Below are 21,891 nucleotides of genomic sequence, written 5' to 3' on the forward strand. Positions count from 1 at the left end.
TAAGACATGTCGTTTGTCATATGTTGCATCCATTGCTGAATATGCCAGTGTTATGATCGTCTGAGCATAGAATATTGCGTAAGGCAATTACTTTCATTTAATTTTAAATAAATGTATATTTTCTTTTTCCCTTGTTTATCCCCGAACACCAGTCTCCAATAACAACTTAAGCCGGATCACGCTACCAGGGATACGAGACGGTGAGATCATTTATGGAGTAATTAATGAGTGATAAAAGAGTTGATTTAATACAAGAAAAGAAGGGTCTAAAAAGTTTCGATCCTGGATGTTACTTTGCGCGACCATTTAACGCCTCGGTGAAGAAGCGTGGCGCAGGGTACAAAAGCGCAAACTAATGTGGCAAACAAATAGTGATGAAATTTTGCAGGTGGTCGATGTTGTGGGGGAAGTAAATATCGCAGTACTTGCAGACTCGTAAATTTTTTCACCCGTCGCCTTTGGTGTTGCTAATTCTACCCACGCACACACAGGCGGGAGGAATTATTATGTCTTTTGAGGCGGCGTTTAACGCACGCACACTCTTTGATTTATCTGCGGTGTCGTGTTCAGAAACCGGAAAATTAATTACTGTAAAGACAAATATTAAAAGATACTTGGATTCGTGTCAAGGGGAACAGTTATATAACTTCACAGAAGGAATGGTCGATAAAAATGCGTGATAGACATTACAGACTAAAAGCCCAGTCATCAGTGGTCTTGGAGAGATGCGTGCAGTTTTCATTGCTGTTGGGATAAAACGGAGCTCTGCCCGAAGTTGCGCGTTTAAGGAAAACCACGTCCCTCCCCTTGCTGGTGCGGAAACCATAAAACTAACCTTATCTTCTGAATCTCATAAATAGGTGTGTGTGTGTGTGTGTGTGTGTGTGTGTGTGTGTGTGTGTGTGTGTTTGTAAGTTCATCATGATGTTTGTTTTTTTCTGAAAGTTTATATTTGTGATTTCCTACATTTTGAAACGAATCAGCTCATCCGTAAAAGACACCATCATATTAATTTCACAAGTTGCGTTTTCTTCTGTGTCGATTTTGAAAACAGTGCATTTGATATACTTTTCAGTATTGCATTTTGCATTGAAAATACCTTTAGAAATATTTTATTCTCAAGACATAACTAACCTGTTTCAGATGCTGGAAGCCAATGTATATCTATCACTGATATATTTACTCCAAGCACTGTTTACATCCATCTGTATAAAAGAAAGTCAAACACGACTAACGTAATATATTGCAAGCTTACATGCATGTTTATTGTAAATAAGCCTAACTAAAATTAATCGCGTCCACATCCAATTGGCAAGGTCTTAAAATATGCTTCAGTATGGCTGCGTTAACGTGCCAAATACTCTTAAGTAAAAAAAATAAAAAAAGACGGAAAAACAACTTTCAGACTCAGTCAGTATATGAATATTAACGTCACTCTAAACCTCTTTACGTTGGTTTACGTGTACTAAGCTGGGCCGTGTTTGGACTTGTGCTGAATAAAAAGCTCGACAGCGGCAAGAGTGGCCTGCCAATGGGAAGAAGTTGAAATTTGTGCAGAAGTGTCCTGCGGCTAAAACGAAAACTGCGGAATGTGTTTGTACAAAGTTAACGATGGAGATAAGCGTGCGAGATACAATATTGTGACTTGAGAGAGAGAGAGAGAGAGAGAGAGAGAGAGCCGTAGATGAATTAAAAACGGCCAAACAAACAAACAAACGGTCAGATGCACAAACACGTGAAAAACAAACAAACGGACATACGAAAAACCATTCCGACACTCAGATGAGATAACAGACGGACCAACAGAGACATAGAAAGACGGAAAACAGATTCATAAGCAAACAAACAGGTAGACAGAAACGGGGAGATAAGAGAGCAAGCGCCCATTGTAATAGTAACTCATTTATCTCCCTTGCCGCTTTGTGAACTGTTTTGAGCATGTTGAGAGTTGATTGGGTCCGCGTTGGATCTGCCTGACGAGGTGTTGCTTGCGGGTGTCAAGAGCCTTGGGTTTGGGTGTTAATTTATGAAGCTTGATGATCCATCGGGAGGAAGTTGGTAAAATTGTGTTGTATGTTAATTGCTGCGTTTTCTTAATGACGAAGCAAAGCTGTGAGCTGTGAAATGCAACTCCTTTCTGTTGTATTGTTAAATAATAATGATAATTTTGGGGTGTAGTGGTAGTAGTAGCTGTAGCAGTAACATTAAAATCAGCAGTGGAAACAGTAGCAAAGGCAGGAACATTGTGATTATGGTGGTAACTGTGGAGGCAATACTAATTATAACTGTACTAATTCACTAACTGACTGCAATACTAACTCTACTAATTCACTAACTAACTGCAATACTAACTCTACTAATTCACTAACTACTGCAATAATAACTCTACTAATTCATTAACTAACTGCAATACTAACTCTACTAATTCACTAACTAACTGCAATACTAACTCTACTAATTCACTAACTAACTGCAATACTAACTGTACTAATTCACTAACTAACTGCAATACTAACTGTACTAATTCACTAACTAACTGCAATACTAACTCTACTAATTCACTAACTAACTGCAATACTAACTCTACTAATTCACTAACTGCAATACTAACTGTACTAATTCACTAACTAACTGCAATACTAACTCTACTAATTCACTAACTAACTGCAATACTAACTCTACTAATTCACTAACTAACTGCAATACTAACTCTACTAATTCACTAACTAACTGCAATACTAACTCTACTAATTCACTAACTAACTGCAATACCAACTCTACTAATTCACTAACTAACTGCAATACTAACTCTACTAACTCACTATTGTTTTAAGCAAACCACTCATTCCTATTTCTAAGAAGTCATAAAGCAATGTCCACTAGATAACATAGACAACCCAGCAAGTTTTCAAAATACAATCTTTCTTCCTTTTCTGCATTTCTTCCTATACCTACAAATACAACATAAACAATCCAGAACGTTTTCAAGCACTAAAATTTCTTTCCCATTAACAGTCCTTCCTCTGCTTGCCGGCCCCCATCATCCCTCCCTTCCCCTCGGCGGCAGGCTGCTCCATATCAAGTTCCCACTCTTCATCTTCGTGCTACATATCTTCCCACGCCTGCCGGCCACCCTTAACCTTTTCTTCCCTTGGGCGGGCAGGATGCTCTTTTTTTCTATCCTTGCATACCCCCTTCCTACACGTGACTCCCCCCCGTGAGTGCTGTCCTTTCATCTTCCACCTTTGATTAGATAGTTATTGTAGCTTGTCACAAACAGCCTCGTCAGGACCAGCAGGTCTGCTGTTGTTTGTTCTTTTTTTTTGTTTCTTTGCGTGACCTTCTTTTCCCCTTGGCGGCAGGCTGCTCCTTGCCGCTCGGCCTCACTACCGGCGACGTCCTGGACTGGCAGATCTCCGCCTCGTCGTCCTACCCGGCGACGTGGGACGCGGGCTGCCAGGTCAAGTACGCCCGCCTGCACCAGCCTAATGGCCGGGCGTGGTGTGCCGGCAGGAGGGCCGCCGGCGAGTGGGTCCTCGTGAATCTCGGTGTGCCGGCCAAGGTAAGAATTAGTAGATTGACCCTTGACCCGGTAGCAGCGACGGGCCAAATTTGTGCCATGATATAAACCCCTAAAAATAGATGATACGTAAACTGATCACAAATGCTTTGATATATATTATGAAATGGTTTGTGTGAGTGATGATTTTTCTCATTTTTTTCGCTTAGAGGGACCATTAAGAAACATGATCCCCGCTGCTACCGGGCTGAGAGCAAATCCATATCCTGCCGCGTGTGCACTAGTGTCCTACAATTTGATGTGCCGCAGTTAATTTTTTTCTTTATCTCTATTACCATTCTTGTTTTCGTTCACAGTATCAATGGCGTTTTACATTATTGCATCTATAGCAGGTATCGTAAACATAATTTTAGTTGGGTGCAGGTCTATTAAACTGTATCATGAACGATTTTATCTCTATTACCATTCTTGTTTTCGTTCACAGTATCAATAGCGTAGTACATTATTGCATCTATAGCAGGTATCGTAAACTTAGTTGGGTGCAGGTCTATTAAAGTGTATCATGAAAGGCTGTCATTATATTTTATCTCTATTACCATTCTTGTTTTCGTTCACAGCATCAATAGCGTAGTACATTATTGCATCTATAGCAGGTATCGTAAACTTAGTTGGGTGCAGGTCTATTAAAGTGTATCATGAAAGGCTGTCATTGTTCTTTATTCAAATTTCCAGGTATAATAAACGAACCGGGCCGAAATATTTAATGCGCACGCTTGTATACCTGAATGGCGTCACTTATCCACTGAGATATAGAAACTGCAATAATAAATGTCGGCCCAGGTGGGTTAAGCTTTTTGATTTATTGCCTCGTCTAGAACGTTTGTGGGTAGCAGTTGCCTCTTTCGCGGCGTCCAGGTGGTCATGTTTTTGAGGAGAAACTGTAACCTTGCCGAGTCACCTGCCGTAAAGGGGAAAAAAAAAGCGTCGTCTCTGTTAACCGTGGTCAAGGATTACATGGTGCTGCTATGAGTCAGCAGAAAGCTTGCCTCGTGTACACGCTTGTCTCGCCTCCCACTCGGCGGCCGCGAACACCAGAAGCCACTCGACGAGGGGTTGGGCGTCCGCTTCCAATTGTTTGTGTTGGGAAAAAAAAAAGATCGGGCTTCAAAATTTACTAATGTTTCTCAGATACGCTTGCTGCTTTCTAGTTCTGACGCCTGCAGTGTTAGCTCTTTCTGCGCTGGCTTTGTCGCTGGGCAGAGAAATGTTGCTTGCCTGTGGCTGCATATTATCTAAACTGATAGCCATAAGTATCCTCAAACTCGAATACCCCCAAAATTTCAGCAACTCTAACTTTTCTAAATTGTTCAAACGCATACGACGTTAAACGACTTTTAGGAATATTATATTGTTCAAAGACCGCTGAAAATTTACGCAACTTTAATGAAGCAATATTTTTAGCAGTTTCTCTGATCGTCATACTGTTGTCTTGAAATGTTTCAGGTAGGACAGAGTTTCACTTTCGTTCATTTTTCCTTTCCCTTTTTCAGTGTCGCATCGAAATGTATCCTTGTTCAGTTTGACCATGGCTGCCACTGAGTCTGTTCTTCCACTCTCTGTAGGTGACCGGCGTCCTAACGCAGGGCAAAGGGGACGACGAGGAGTGGGTGACGTCCTTCGAGCTTTCCTACTCCCTAGACGCCTACCACTGGCACTTCGCTCGAGACATCTACAACAACAAAAAGGTAAGTGTGTATTCGCTCATAGTTGGGTTGGTGTGCGTTGTTTGGTATGTGGCGTCACTGAGCAGCCTCCCCTGACCCGCAGCCATTCGTCCGGGACAAGAACACAGACTGACGCGCCCCAAGGATACTGTTCTGGCGAGGGGGTAATGTTGTCATACCTGGCTGCTCATGGGCCGCCGCGTACAGCACATGGGCCGGCCCTGAGCCAGGCTAGATGTAGATTTGGTAATCTTTTGCGACAATGTCCGTCCGTGCGGGCACGTACACACACACACACACACACACACACACACACACACACACACACCGTGGTGGTGGTTGTGGTGGTGGTTGTGGTGGTGATGGTGGTGCTCATGTAGAGTGCGGGGCGGGGGGAGCGGTCGGGCTCTTGCTTCGACCAATCTTTGCTGGTGCCGCATGGGGGAAAGCTTGGTCCCTGAGCAGCAAAGTATCTAAAGGCCCATTTTGCAGCCATAGATGTAATCTCCTCAGGCGGACAGGTCAGGCCTTGAACTTAGCATGGTGTCCCTCTTCAGAGCTTGGCCATCTGGCACCCAGTTTTCACCAGCCTTCCAGGGCCTTACGCCACGTATGGGCATATGGGTATATACAGTACCTGCATATACCCGTATACCTGACGACATAAGTGCAGTTGAAGCACCGCAGAGGCTCCGGGTTAGTCTCCTGACGGAGAATGTACTTTAAAAGCCTAAGTCAAAGGACTATGGGAGGGAATCTCCAGCGGGAACGTCACCTCCGCCTGCCGAATTGGCTCTGAGTGACATTGACCTGCCTTGTACGTACACCTCAGTGCGAAGCTGACGAACGGGTCCTCCAAGATGGGGTCAAGGGACTGGTGCCGGGATACCGTAAAACGACGTCCCGAGACCTGCCCTCCTCCTCATAAAGGTTGATGGCCAACTGATTATCCCTCGCCAAACGAGCAAGGGAGAAGGCGGTCTCCTCGTCAAGGGTTAAAAATAAGACCGAACCAAATTGCTTCTGCATCCTGATCTGTGAAGGTTTGAACATTCCCTCTTCAGCCTTCGATGCTGTCATCGTAGCGGTAGCAGACTATCTGATAGACCCAATAATCTGATGCAGGTCCTGGCGGCAAAGCGCGGTGGTGTCCTTCTCGAGGCGGGTTCAGTCCTCTTATTTTCCGACAAGAGGGAAGAGGTTGAGGTGCATCCATGGGGCGCCGCGGGCCACGGAGCGGCAGGAAAGGGGGAGGACTTGTGTCCGCACTTTATCGTGTTTTATCTGTTCAATCTTACCTATCTTGCTATTAAAATAACCACTCAACTCTAACGACTCGCTGAAAATGATGATCTTCTTGATTAGTAACGGTAAGATACATCACGCTGGCAGGGATGGGCATTGTACTCATACCTCTTCTTTTCCTAAAATTATCGTATGAAATGAACGTTGCTAACTGTAAATATCGCCTGTCTGATTTCATAATACATGTTATGGTGTAAAATTTACTTTCTTAGGTGGCTGCAGGTAGGTGAACGAGAGTTACTTTTGCAGGGACGTCTGGTCATTCGGCCTCTAGCGAGATGGGGCGTGGCACCTCTCTCCACCTTTTTTGCCTTTCCTGTTTTGTTGGCGGCAGTTATCTGTGTGTTGAAGCTCAGTGGTTCCTCTTCTTGGCCGTGGTATTTGTTGTGTTGGCGGCAGTTATCTGTGTGTTGAAGCTCAATGGTTCCTCTTCTTGGCCGTGGTATTTGTTTTGTTGGTGGCAGTTATCTGTGTGTTGAAGCTCAATGGTTCCACTTCTTGGCCGTGGTATTTGTTTTGTTGGCGGCAGTTATCTGTGTGTTCAAGCTCAATGGTTCCTCTTCTTGGCCGTGGTATTTGTTGTGTTGGCGGCAGTTATCTGTGTGTTGAAGCTCAATGGTTCTTCTTCTTGGCCGTGGTATTTGTTTTGTTGGTGGCAGTTATCTGTGTGTTGAAGCTCAATGGTTCCTCTTCTTGGCCGTGGTATTTGTTTTGTTGGCGGCAGTTATCTGTGTGTTGAAGCTCAATGGTTCCTCTTCTTGGCCGTGGTATTTGTTTTGTTGGTGGCAGTTATCTGTGTGTTCAAGCTCAATGGTTCCTCTTCTTGGCCGTGGTATTTGCTCTGGGGCCTCCAGCAGGATGGGTCAAGTGGCACCTCTCCCGCAACTTGCTGTAGGCGACCCTGGAGTGACTTTGATTCGTATGATGCACCGCGTAATGATAATCTTAAGAATTAAATTGCTTTCAAGATTCATCCGATTAGCTCCTACATGAAGCAGTTGATGTATAGAAGCTCCAAAAACGACTTGCTTAGCGCGAAGGATCTCGGTCGTGTACACATTGCTCGTCTCGATGTAACTCATTGATTTAATAAGATCTCAGTCAACCACGTATTTGGCCCCTAATCGATGCTCAGTCAGTCATCCAGTGCTGTGTGCGTGTGTGTGTGTGTGTGTGTGTGTGTGTGTGTGTGTGTGTGTGTGTGTGTGTGTGTGTGTGTGTGTGTGTGTGTGTATACATGAGTTATTAGTTTTATATTACAAAATAAGCAAATTTTTTTTTTCTCGTAATCAGCAAGTTTTTTTTTTCAAGTACAGATGCACTATTTTCAAGGTAGGAGTTTCATCTGTACAAATAGTTTTCCCATTACTGATATAATTCCCTGAAGAAGCCGTGGTATTGCGACACGGATGGCACAAACGAATTGGAAGATTTGGCAAATGTTCAATACCATTTACTCGTCCCTGGGTAGCCGTGGCAGCACATTTTGACCAACTGTAACACTTCGTGAAGACTTAGAAAAATGTTTTAAAAATTGATGTAAATGAAGTGTTACGCAACAGTTCCAGGGTCGCCTCTAATTTTCCGTGGTGGAGTCTGTGCAGCGGGGGAAGGGTAACGAGAAGAAACATACTGTTACTTATATTCTTGTCCCTCCACACTTTTAGGATATCATAAAGAAAAAAAATTAAGTGTCGAAATTAATGTTTGACTCCACTTTTGCTGCTACTGCCATAAGAGGGAACATTAAGGTTTGTTAGCTCGGTAGAAGGTCCAAGCCTCAGTGAAGGTCAGGACAGGCAGAGGCAGGTAGCGAGGCGTGTTAAATTGCGGCCTGTCATCCACGGCTATAGCTCCTCTCCGTCTCCTAAATGGTGTTGGCGTGACTTGCGTCACAACCCCTTAACATCCGGGCTCCAGGACCTCGTTTTTTGCAGGGTTCACCAGAAACGTACATCGGCCACTGCGCTCATATATACTGCTCAACTACTTACCTCCTGAGTCATCCCAGCAGCGGCAACACGTAGGGCCAGTAGTACAGTCCTATACACAAGTTTGTAAGCTCCCCAACCAAACACAAAATACTGTAAAAGTTCCCTGTAGTATATAGTGTTTGGCGTTGATATTAAGGAAGGAAACTTTAGAAAACCACACATTAGGAAATCTCATTATTAGTATTTGGTATTGAGTAGAAATAACACATCATTGTGGAGAACAGAGTTTGGTTCGGGCGCTTCAATGACTCCGTGCTGGAGTGTCGAGCCGGCCCGTAGTTACCAGCTCCCTCCTGTGCGTCTGTTTATCAATACACATCAACCTATCATCGCTCGAGTTGTCTTTAGGATGCATAGTAGACCATCGTATACAAATACTTAATTATGTAGCGTGCCATTTTTGGTGAACGTTGAATAAACCTCATAAGAGTGGCGTAGGGGGCAGCATTTATAAAGTGTTTGATGCCCCAGTCCTCCGGCACACTGATGGAGGGCGAGGGAGGGGCAGAATGAGGGTGGGCGGGGCAGCGGCGGCTCGTGGGGCTGTGTACCTGGAATCGGGGGCAACATGACTGCCTCCTCAGCAGCCGGGTGAAGGGGCTGGGGTGAAGGGGGGAGGGTATTGTCCTTGTGGAGTGTGGCTGGTGAGGCTGAGGCTGCTTTTGTCTTTTTCATTGGCTTCTTTCCATGTCTCAGTTTGTAGTAGGTTTCGTGATACACTTAACTCGTATATTCCTTAATGCATGTAATGTTGCGCCAATTTGAAAGAATATTTCTTCAGCAGATGCGAAAAAATATTGATTATTTTAATACAATGTAAAGAACATACCTTGGTTTCACGAGGAGAATGGAGGGGCTAGTTGCCTGCTCTCTATATATTGGTTTATCAATGAAGAATGTCAGCAAAGGGCTACTTAAGCACCATTAAGAGTATTTCCATATCATAGGAGGGTATAACAAATCTCCCCGAGACCTTCAGTGACGAGCCTGTAAGAAAGCTTTGTATACACCTGCGTACCTGCTTCTGATGCTTCATAAAAACACATTGTTTTATTCATAGAAACATTTTCTGAGAACCACGCGGCAAACTTACATTTTACTTATTCTCGTGCACTAAACACCATGATTAAACTTTTGTAGGAATAATTCAGCTGCGTGGAGAAGGAAAGAGGAGCTTCAAAGTAAAGCTTGCAGGTTTGGGTTGTCCTGTTTGTATTTTTTATAACAATTATCGGTTTATCGTTTAGTATCAAGTACAGGGTCTAGTGCAACTAAAAACACTGCTGTGCTCAGTGCATCAGTGGTTGATGATGTACCGCGCAGTCCTTGGCCCTGATAGGCTCAGCCCTTAGCCGCTACCTGCATGCAAAGCTATGGCGGAGAAGGCAGCGCTGAGAGCCCCACTTCTAAAGGTTTCTTGCTCGACGACACAAGGTTAAAAACAACGAATATGTTGTTCTATGCTCAAAACGAGTATCGATCGCATGATCAGACCATGGTGAATGACACACACACACACACACACACACACACACACACAGTCGTCTTACATACGGGCATCTAGCGAAGTCTTGACTTTCGCGAGCAGACTTTGGGCTGTCAGGGAGGGGCGGCGCTGCGTGGCTGTGGTGCCATCACCCACACTCCTCAGACCGTTCAGCACAGTCTGGTATCGAGGTTTAGAATGGATATATAATTATATAGTGCAGTTTTTTAAAGGAATATGGGGCTGTGGCTCGACACCTTTTTCTATCGTATTATTGAAGCGAAAGCATTTTGGGATAATGTTGTAAAAAGAGATTGCATAGGGTCAATAGGACAAAATAGCTTTCATAATTGAAAGAAATATATAAAAAAAAGTCATTGAAAAAAAATCCACAGGTTCGATGATTTATTTGTTAGGAATATCTAAAACTACATGGCACGACAAGCTTGACCCAGTCCATTTCGAGGGTCTCCTCTCCGGGCACGGACTCGACCCTGGACTGTTACTGAGCAGTGAAAGCTGCCCCCAGTACCTCACCTCGGGTCCGGGAGTGCCTGGCGGTCCGCTGGAACGCTAATCTCCCGGCAAACCAGATCCGGACACGTTGATTAAAAGTAAGAAGATAGGCAGTCTACATGTTAGCTTTTAGGGTAGGCGGTGGCCGAGCTGGTAGCGTACTGGGCCCACATTCACCGCGTGATGGACGACGACGCAGTTCAATCTCCACCACGCTACCACGATTTTTCAGTCACCCGCGAGTGGGCCAAACTACCCACATGCTGTCCTGTCCCCACCCACCTCTGAGAAGCCGAAGCCGGAAGCCGCGAATCAATCCAGGAAACGAGTTCTGGGGCAGCAGCCAATGCTGAATATGCATATAAACACTCTCGCCTGCCGCGCCAGCGGGCAGAGCCGACCATCAGGCCCATGCCTTGGGCCGACCATGGCCGACCATCACTGAGATAGCCCCCATGCCTAATGGCAAAATGGAAAAAAAAAAAAAAAAACAAAGCCTGATAAGCTGTGTAATAACTGAAATCATTGGGAAAGTTCATTAACAATATTAGTAGTTATAGACTCTTTAATCCTCCTTTCTTATTGGACACGGAGATAATATTGAACGCTTGGGAAACTCCTTGGAAGAGTTACTGATGCACAAAACCCGCCGCACCGGATTCCAGGACGCAGCTACGGGGTGTTTAAACATCTCGGACACTTAAGTGGTAGTGTGATATGAGTTGTCTTTCGCCGGTAAGGTTTTGGAGAGGATGGACGTCTTGAGGGGGCAGAAAGTGGGCAGAAAGGATGGAAAGCGAAACTGCATGGCCGTCGACACTCCTAGAGAAAGTTTGCAAGAATGGAACTGTGTGTGTGTGTGTGTGTGTGTGTGTGTGTGTGTGTGTGTGTGTGTGTGTGTGTGTGTGTGTGTGTGTGTGGAGAGGGAGAGAGAGGCAGAACAATGTAAATATAAAACCGGAGATAAGTCTGCAGATGGCATGTCTTGGCTGTCACTCACGACGGAGGATAAGTGTTTGAATATCACATTGTAGACCCGAAGAACTCTGCAATACATCCTCCTCTTCCTCCTCCTCCTCCTCCTCCTCCTCCATCTCTCCCCCTCCTCCTTACGTTTGCAAAAGACGTTTGAAGTTCCGTAAAGCGCTTGGAGTCGAGGCTAATAGTCGATTGAGGAGAGGCTGTCGTGAGTGTTCTTAGCCAGACAGTGTTCAGCGGCGTGTGGGGGCAGGAGGCGGCGGCGGCAAGGCAAGGCGTTAAACATTCTTCATATTTTACTTATCATCTCTGTGTATTCTCCCTTTGTATGGTCTTTGTTTATTTTTCCTTCCCCTCCCATGAGCATCTCTTCCCTCCACTCTGTTATATACCGCCATTCTTTACACTACATATTTCCCCTCTCTCCTAAACTTTACCTCCATCTCTTCACTTTCTTAAGGCTAGGGAAGGGCAGGGACCGTGTGGGTTGTGCCGCAGACGTTGACGGGGGCTAAAAGGCTAACCTAACCTAACCTAACCTAACCTTCTAAAGATCTTGATCCCCGTTGTTCCTTATACGAAGGGAAGTTAACGGGCGGAGCTACTGTTGACGATTTTTTACTTTGTGACGACATCCGGGAGACAGGTAAATCATGTTCAAAGTGACTTATTAGTGGGTGGGAATGCTGTAGTGAGGTCAGGCGTGAGGGCCCAGAGGTGTTTCGATTTTTTGCCCATTTTCTTTTATGGCTTTTTCGGGGTTAGCAAAAACAGAAAATGAGAGCAGTTAGACCGAATAGGTTGTCATAGACTTGTTTTGTGCTGGTTCTTGTCAGAGATATTTGGGTATCGAGAATAAGACTAAGGCTGGGTATGTTTAGCGTGTTTGGCTCATCAAGAGATACTGCCACTGAGTGCTACTTGGTGCGTCCGTGACAGTGTCTTACGGTACTTAGGATCGAAGCCACATTCATGGTCTTATTGGGAACATCACCTCAAACACTTATGGTTGGTATTACAAGACACTTTGCCATCTCACATCACCTATTTCTAAAAGTCAAAGAGGGGATCAATCGGGCTCTAATGAGTGTTTCCTTAGCTTCACGGTACACAAAAAGGGTCAGACTACCACCAGGGTCATAAAACTACTCCTGGAAATGCCACAAACTCCTACGAAAAGCCTTGTCAAATATGTGAACTTGGGCAACGAAATGTTTAGCAATACGAGCATTGTTAAACTCTCCCCTTTGGAAATATAGAACACCACCGACTGTACATCATCATCATCATCATCATCATCATCACCACCACCATCACCATCATCTTAGCCTTTACTCGTCCACAGCAGAACAAAGGCTATTCCCAGCGTTCTCTAGCTACAACAGTGAAGCAAGCAGCACCAGCACCTACACTAAATACACTGTAGTTCATGAAGAAACACCTCCACCTCCACCACGCTACACTATACACAGGGAACGGCACCACTTAAACACTACACCGCCACCACTTAAACACTACACAGGTTGAAGAGAGAACACCACCTCCATTATAATACAGGAACACTGCCACCACTTAAACACTACACAGGTTGAAGAGAGAACACCACCTCCATTATAATACAGGAACACCTCCACCACTTAAACACTACACCGCCACCACTTAAACACTACACACAGGTTGAAGAGGGAACACCACCTCCATTATAATACAGGAACACCGCCACCACTTAAACACTACACACAGGTTGAAGAGGGAACACCACCTCCATTATAATACAGGAACACCGCCACCACTTAAACACTACACACAGGTTGAAGAGGAAACATCACCTCCATTATAATACAGGAACACCGCCACCACTTAAACACTACACACAGGTTGAAGAGGAAACATCACCTCCATTATAATACAGGAACACCGCCACCACTTAAACACTACACAGGTTGAAGAGGGAACATCACCTCCATTATAATACAGGAACACTGCCACCACTTAAACACTACACACAGGTTGAAGAGGAAACATCACCTCCATTATAATACAGGAACACCGCCACCACTTAAACACTACACACAGGTTGAAGAGGAAACACCACCTCCATTATAATACAGGAACACCGCCACCACTTAAACACTACACACAGGTTGAAGAGGAAACACCACCTCCATTATAATACAGGAACACCGCCACCACTTAAACACTACACACAGGTTGAAGAGGAAACATCACCTCCATTATAATACAGGAACACTGCCACCACTTAAACACTACACACAGGTTGAAGAGGAAACATCACCTCCATTATAATACAGGAACACCGCCACCACTTAAACACTACACAGGTTGAAGAGGGAACATCACCCCATTATAATACAGGAACACTGCCACCACTTAAACACTACACAGGTTGAAGAGGGAACATCACCCCCATTATAATACAGGAACACCGCCACCACTTAAACACTACACAGGTTGAAGAGGAAACATCACCTCCATTATAATACAGGAACACCGCCACCACTTAAACACTACACAGGTTGAAGAGGAAACATCACCTCCATTATAATACAGGAACACCGCCACCACTTAAACACTACACACAGGTTGAAGAGGAAACATCACCCCCATTATAATACAGGAACACCGCCACCACTTAAACACTACACAGGTTGAAGAGGGAACATCACCTCCATTATAATACAGGAACACTGCCACCACTTAAACACTACACACAGGTTGAAGAGGAAACATCACCTCCATTATAATACAGGAACACCGCCACCACTTAAACACTACACAGGTTGAAGAGGGAACATCACCTCCATTATAATACAGGAACACTGCTACCACTTAAACACTACACACAGGTTGAAGAGGAAACATCACCCCCATTATAATACAGGAACACCGCCACCACTTAAACACTACACACAGGTTGAGGAGGAAACATCACCTCTATTATAATACAGGAACCACACCACTTACGCCACACTGGTTGCAGGAGTAGCGCCATCACTTGCCGCAGTGCACCATAATTACACACGGGACGCCACAGCCTACGCCACTCAAGTAGAACGCCGTTCACCACCACAGCTACACCATGACATTTAATTAGAAAGTGCTACCTGGATCCACCTCATTCATTAAACAGGTAACTTCCACTAACACCGCACGAGAACTTTTCTTATTTCCCCAATGAGCTGTACGCATGCAATATATGGTCAGTCTAACAATTATGAATCTATCTACCTGTCGTATTGTGGCGTTACTGTCAATAAGCTTTAAATGTTGCCTGTAACGTAAGCTCTGGCGCAGGAGGAACTTATTATCTGCACTTCTTTCGTTGCGCAGAGGACGTAACATGCGCCCTGGAAAGAACCGCCCACACTCACCCACCCACACGGAGAAAGACGTCGCACCTACAAAATTAATAGTGGGTACTGCGCGGGCGACACAACACGTCTTTTTTTTTTTTTACAGCAAAGGAGACAGCTCAAGGGCACAAAAAAGTAAACATTAATAAAAAAAAAAGCCCGCTACTCGCTGCTCCTAAAAAGAATCCAAAGAGGTGGCCGAAAGATAAGTCAGTGTCGGGAGGAGAGGTGTCCTGATACCCTCCTCTTGAAAGAGTTCAAGTCGTAGGCAGGAGGAAATACAGATGAAGGAAGATTGTTCCAGAGTTTACCAGCGTGAGGGATGAAAGAGTGAAGATGCTGGTTAACTCTTGCATAAGGGGTTTGGACAGTATAGGGATGAGCATGAGTAGAAAGTCGAGTGCAGCGGGGCCGCGGGAGGGGGGGAGGCATGCAGTTAGCAAGTTCAGAAGAGCAGTCAGCGTGGAAATATCGATAGAAGATAGAAAGAGAGGCAACATTGCGGCGGAATTTAAGAGGTAGAAGACTATCAGTATGAGGAGGAGAGCTGATGAGACGAAGAGCCTTTGCCTCCACTCTGTCCAGAAGAGCTGTGTGAGTGGAGCCCCCCACATGAGATGCATACTCCATACGAGGGCGGACAAGGCCCTGTATATGGACAGCAACTGTGCAGGGGAGAAGAACTGGCGGAGACGGTACAGAACGCCCAGCCTCGAGGAAGCTGATTTAGTAAGAGATGAGATATGAAGTTTCCAGTTGAGATTTTGAGTTAAGGATAGACCGAGGATGTTTAGTGTTGAGGAAGGTGATAGCTGGGTGTTGTAAAAGAATAGTGTATAGTTTTTGGGAAGATTGTGTCGAGTGTATAGGTGTAGATACTGTGTTTTGAGGCGTTGAAGGACACCAGGTTCTTCTTGCCCCAATCGGAAATAATAGTAAGGTCTGAGGCTAAGCGTTCTGCAGCCTCCAGCCTTGAGTCGTTAAGTTCCTATTAAAAGAAGTTGAATAATGCAGAGTGGAATCATCGGCGTAGGAATGGATAGGACAGTTCGTTTTGGAAAGAAGATCATCAATGAACAACAGAAAAAGAGTGGGAGATAGGACAGAACCCTGTGGGACACCACTGTTAATAGATTTAGGGGAAGAACAGTGACCGTCTACCACGGCAGAAATAGAACGGTCAGAAAGGAAACTGGAGATAAAGGTACAGAGAGAAGGATAGAAACCGTAGGAGGGTAGTTTAGAAAGCAAAGATTTGTGCCAGACCCTATCAAAAGCTTTTGATATGTCCAGCGCAATAGCAAAAGTTTCACCGAAACGGCTAAGAGGATGACCAAGAGTCAGTTAAGAAGGCTAGGAGATCACCAGTAGAACGCCCCTTGCGGAACCCATACTGGCGATCAGATAGAAGGTCAGAAGTGGAAAGGTGCTTTTGAATCTTACGGTTAAGGATTGATTCAAAAGCTTTAGATAGACAAGAAAGTAAAGCAATAGGACGGTAGTTTGAGGGATTGGAGCGGTCACCCTTCTTAGGTACAGGCTGTGTGAAGGCATACTTCCAGCAAGAAGGAAAGGTAGATGTTGACAGGCAGAGGCGAAAGAGTTTGACCAGGCAGGGTGACAGCACGGAGGCACAGTTTTAAGGACAATAGGAGGCACTCCATCAGGTCCATAAGCCTTCTGAGGATTGAGGCCAGAGAGGGCATAGAAAACATCATTTTGAAGAATCTTTATAACAGGCATAAAGGAGTCAGAGGGGGGATGAGTAGGAGGAATATGCCCAGAATCGTCCAGAGTGGAGTTTTTAGAAAAAGTTTGAGAGAAGAGTTCAGCCTTAGAGATAGATGAGACGGCAGTGTTGCCGTCAGGACTGAGGAGTGGAGGGAAAGATGAAGAAGTGAAGTTGGAGGAGATGTTTTTGGCTAGATGCCAGAAGTCACGGGAAGAGTTAGAGAAAGCAAGGTTTTGACATTTTCTATTAATGAAAGAATTTTTGGTTAGTCGGAGAATAGATTTGGCACGATTTCGGGCAGAAATGTAAAGTTCATAATTAGCATTAGTTTGAAGGCTCTGGTATCTTTTGTGAGCTACCAAGGCTTTTTAGCGTGAGGAGTAGAGAAAGAACGAGGAATGTATGCCTCCATTCCAGAGACAATCACCTCTGTGATGCGCTGAGCACACACAGAGGGGTCTCTATCCTGGAAGCAATAATCATTCCACGGAATGAAAAGTACATCCTCAGGTCGTCCCACCGAGCTGAAGCAAAATGCCAGAAGCATCGCCTCTTCGGTGGGTCCAGAGGATGTACAGGAGCGATAGGACAGGATGCAGAAATAAGATTGTGATCGGAGGAGCCCAACGGAGAGAACAGTTTGACAGAATAAGCAGAAGGGTTTGAGGTAAGGAAGAGGTCTAGAATGTTGGGCCGATCTCCAAGACGGTCAGGAATACGTGTAGGGTGCTGGACCAACTGCTCTAGGTCGTTGAGGATAGCAAAGTTGTAGGCTTGTTCACCAGGATGGTCAGTGAAAGAGGATGAAAGCCAAAGCTGGTGGTGAACATTGAAATCTCCTAGGATGGAGATTTCAGCGAAGGGAGAGTGGGTCAAGATGTGCTCCACTTTAGAATTCAAATAGTCAAAGAATTTTACATAGTTGGTAGAGTTAGGTGAGAGATAAACAGCACAGATGTATTTAGTAATAGAATGACAGTGAAGTCTTAACCAGATGGTGGAAAATTCAGAAGAGTCAAGGTCGTGGGCACGAGAGCATGTGATGTCGTTGCGCACGTAGGCGCAACATCCAGCTTTGGATTGAAATTTAGGATAGAGATAGTAGGAGGTAACAGAGTAGAGATTGCTGTCAGTAGCCCCAGAAACCTGTGTTTCGGTAAGGAAGAGAAGGTGAGGTTTAGAGGAGGAGAGATGATGTTCCACAGAATGAAAATTAGAGCGAAGACCGCGAATGTTGCAGAAATTGAGAAGAAAGAGGTTCGAGGAGTTATCAAGACACCTCTCGGGTCGGCAGCCAGAAGGGGAGTCCTCCTGGGAATTTGTGGTCCCCCCCCCAGGCGGGGACTCCGAGGCATTGCTTAATTGAGCCATTTTGAATTTTGAATTTTGGAAAAAGGTGTATATGTTATGTGAATGTAGTGTGGTGTGGATAAAGAGAGGATCTGTCTTTAGAGAGCATGCTGAACTACTCTCCGGTGTTGGTGAGACAATAGGGAAACGGTTAGTGAGGACATGGGAAGGGTCTTTGGAGGGCTTCAGCTCCCTTCTCACCTCCCATATATACCTCACCGGGAGTGGCTTGCGCCCGTTCGGTAGGTGTCTTCCTACCTACTTCAGCCAAATCTGCAATCTTGAACCCATTCATTCCTATTTTAATGTACTTTGACCTTCAATCCGAGAAGGTATATTTGCAATACATATACTTTCACTGCCAGATAAATGCTACTCTCGTAATAATATACTTTGACCCATGAATTCGAGAGTTAATAGAACTGTCGAAGAGCTTAAATCTATCTAAAAAGGAGTGAAGGTTATGCAAGAGACAATTATCTAAGCGTCTCTTTCTCGTGCACAGTTCCTTTTAGTGAAATCCACTTCATACCTTTTCTTGATTTTATGAGCTCGAAAAGGAGGTTGCAGGTCAAAGGGGCGGGAGCAAGGAACGGAGTGAGAATGGCGTTAGTAGAGGAAACAAAGGTGAAGGGCAAAAGAAAGAAAGGAGAGAGACAGGAGGAGATAAATGGAGGGATTTTGACAAGGAGAAAAGTGTTGGTAGAGGAAGAAAAGGTGATGGTTAATAGGAAAAGAGGAAAGAGACAGGGGGGGAAGATAAGAGGGGTGCAGACAAGCAGAAGGGTATTAAAAGCGTAAGGGAATGATGATAATGGGAAAAATAAGACGATAGAAGGAGGAGGAGGAGGAGAAGGAGGAAGAAAAGAAACAGAAAGAAAAAGAAAACAAAGAGAATGAAAGAAAAAGAGAGAGGAGAAAGAGAAAGAAAAAGAAAGTGAGGAAGAGAAAAAAAGAAAAAGTGAGAGTAAGAGGAAGAGGAAGTGGAGATGGAGGAAGAGAAGGAGGAAAAGAAACAGAAAGAAAAAGAAAACAAAGAGATGAAGGAAAAAGAGAGAGGAGAAAGAGAAAGAGAAATAAAATGAGGAAGAGAAAAAAATAGAGAAGTGAGAAAGAGGAAAAGGAAGAGGAAGTGGAGATGGAGGAGGAGCAGGATGAAAAAAAAAAAAAAAGGAAATTAAGGAAAAAGAGAGAGGAGAAAGAGAAAGAAAATGAGGACGAGAAAACAAAGAAAAAGAGAGAAAGAGGAAGAGGAAGAGGAGGAAGTGGAGATGGAGGTGACGGTGGTGGTTGAGGGAGAAGAGGAAGGGATGCGAAACAGTACGGCAGACGCGAACGAGATAATTAGAGAGATACAGGTGTTGGCGCCACTATAAACACTCGCCTGCGCCAGAACGGGCTGGGCCGACCATCAGGCCCCACCTGGAAGAAACCTTGGGCCGACCATCAGGCCCCACCGGGAAGATGCCTACCGGCGCAAAAGGCAAAAAAAAAAAAAAAAAGAGATACAGGTGCGCCCGGTTGTTAGCTGAGATTACGAGAAGCCTCGGAAGATACGGGGAGAGAGTGAGAGGTGAAGGGTGCGATGAGGGTCGATAACAGGTGCGAAGGACGGTAGGGAAGGCCGGGAGGGACATGCAGTTAGGGAATAAAGGAGAAAGAGGAGGCGGGGCAGGAGGTGAAACACGGGAGGGAAAAGCGTGTGATAAAGAGCGATAATGTGTCAAAAGGCAGAGAGGAGGCGGGTGAAAGAGGAGGCATGGAAAGGTTAAGGATCTGTCAGAGGGTGAGATAAAGAGAATGGAGAAAGAGCAGAAGGTGGAAATTGATATATAGAGGCCTGTAGGAGCTAAGTAGAAAGGCGTGCAGTCCCGGGGAAGTGAAGAAGGCTGAGGGGCGTGCAACTTGTGCGGGTGAAGAGATGGAGAAGGAGCAGGAGGAAGAGGAGGCGGCAGGAAGAAGAAGTGCATGCAACTATTATTTGGCAGATGAAGAGATGGAGGAGGAAGAGGAAGAGGAGGATATAGAAGGCAAGTGGAGTCAGAAAGTGATAGAAGCGTGTTGGGAGCTGATGTAGAAAGGCGTACGGTGAAGAGAAGGAGAAGGAGCAGGAGGAAGACGAGGCGGCAGAAAGAGGGAGCAGGAAACAGAAGTACATGCAATTATTTTTTGGCAGATGAAGAGATGGAGGAGGAAGAGGAAGAGGAGGAGACGGTACAAAGCAGGTGGAGTCAGAAAGTGATAGAGGCGTGTTGGGAGCTGATGTAGAAAGGCGTACAGTATAATTATCATCGTAGGTTTTTAGTTAGACATTCCCAAGTCAAGGTTCTTTTACAGGGTACGAGCAGAGAACAAATTGCGGTCTGGTAGCCTGTATCATTAAGGAATTGCGAAGATACAGATTCGTAATGATCGGCGCTCTCGTAGAAAATTAGCAGGCAAATTAATAAGAGGTCCTGTCTAGTGAAAACGAATCAGATTAACGCGCCTGTATATACTTTGAAAATGGTGGACGTGCGGAGGAGGCAGCGGCGATGGCTGACAAGTTGAAGGTTGATAGTGACCAACCGCGCAGCATAGACCCCCCCCCCCCACCTTGGCAACACCGCGCACCTGGCTCATGTCCCCCCCAATCTAACACACCTGCCTAAATCACTCCACAGACCAACCCAACTCCCTCCATCACCTCCCCCCTCCGATACCCACCCCCCAGTTATCTCCCCCCCGACTCCCCTAACTCTTCCCCGCATGCTCACTGCCTAATTTTCCCCAGGATTTCCACTCACCTCCAATTCGCCCCTCTTCCCCCCCTCATACCCTTTATATACTCTCCCCAAACTCACCCCCGCAGTTCTCCTCCACTTACCCACCCCTCAACTTGCCCCCACGCATTTATCACAAGTCTTCCACGCGTCCCTATACACCAGCACAATTACCGCAGCTTACCACCACTTCTTCCCGCTAAAATCAAGACGAGTGCACCCTTCAGACACCCCGTGGATTACACCCAGAATAAAACGTCTCATTGAACAGAGAAATGACGCCTTCCACACCAACCCTACACTCTACAAGCCCCTCCGCAACAAAGTTATCCGGGAAATCAAACGAGCCAAGGCCACATACTACCCCCAAAAGATCCACAGCCTTAAGCAAGCTAACATTGGGAAATGGTTTTCAAAAATTAAGGCCTTGTGTGGCCTCAACAACAGCGCCCCCTCCATCCCGGGCGTATCTCACCTCCCGCCACCTGAAGCAGCCGAGGCCATCAATCTCCACTTCTCGGCCATCTGTCAGTCCCTCCCCAGCCTGGACCTGACCTCACTCCCAGCTTACCTGCCCGCCCCATCACCACTCCCCACGGTTGAGGCCTATGAGGTCGCCAGGTCACTAAGACAACTTAAAACAAAGCGGTCCACCACGCCCACTGATCTCCCCATCAAACTGTACCAGGAGTTTGCCCCCGAGCTGGCCACCCCCCTCGCCTCTATTTTTAACGCTTCCTTCCGTCAAAGTCAGTGTCCTGCTGACTGGAAAACAGCATATGTCACTCCGATTCCCAAGACCACCACCCCTCAATCACCGAGTGACTTGAGGCCTATTTCTATCACCCCCATTCCCAGCCTCCTGTGTGAAGCCTTCATTTTCAAGTGGACTTACACTCATCTTGCTCCCCTCATAGACCCACAACAGTACGGCAATATCAAGTCAACCTCCACCACACACTGCCTAATTAATCTCCTGGACTTTGCCTACAGAAATCTTGAAAAACGCAAAACATCAGTTTCTCTCGCTTTTATTGATTTCCGAAAGGCTTTTGACCTAGTTCACCACACCACAGTCATCAACAAAGCAATAAACCTAGGGCTTCACCCTAACCTGGTCTCCTGGCTGGCTGATTTCCTGCACCAGCGT

The 21,891-nt window shown here is 45.5% G+C and overlaps 1 protein-coding gene across 1 annotated transcript in view; it reads left to right on the forward strand.

Moving 5' to 3' along the window:
* The first annotated feature begins 725 nt into the window (after positions 1-725).
* The window catches only part of LOC127010183 (lactadherin-like), a 66,531-nt gene continuing 45,365 nt past the window's right edge, over positions 726-21,891 (forward strand). Inside the window, exons 1-4 of the mRNA XM_050884059.1 lie at positions 726-729; positions 3,363-3,562; positions 5,143-5,265; positions 5,758-5,854. Coding sequence (XP_050740016.1) covers positions 726-729; positions 3,363-3,562; positions 5,143-5,265; positions 5,758-5,854 — 424 coding nt within the window. The remainder of the gene's footprint in view (positions 730-3,362; positions 3,563-5,142; positions 5,266-5,757; positions 5,855-21,891) is intronic.

The sequence above is a fragment of the Eriocheir sinensis genome, chromosome 42, assembly GCF_024679095.1.
Source record: "Eriocheir sinensis breed Jianghai 21 chromosome 42, ASM2467909v1, whole genome shotgun sequence".
Lineage (NCBI taxonomy): Eukaryota > Metazoa > Arthropoda > Malacostraca > Decapoda > Varunidae > Eriocheir > Eriocheir sinensis.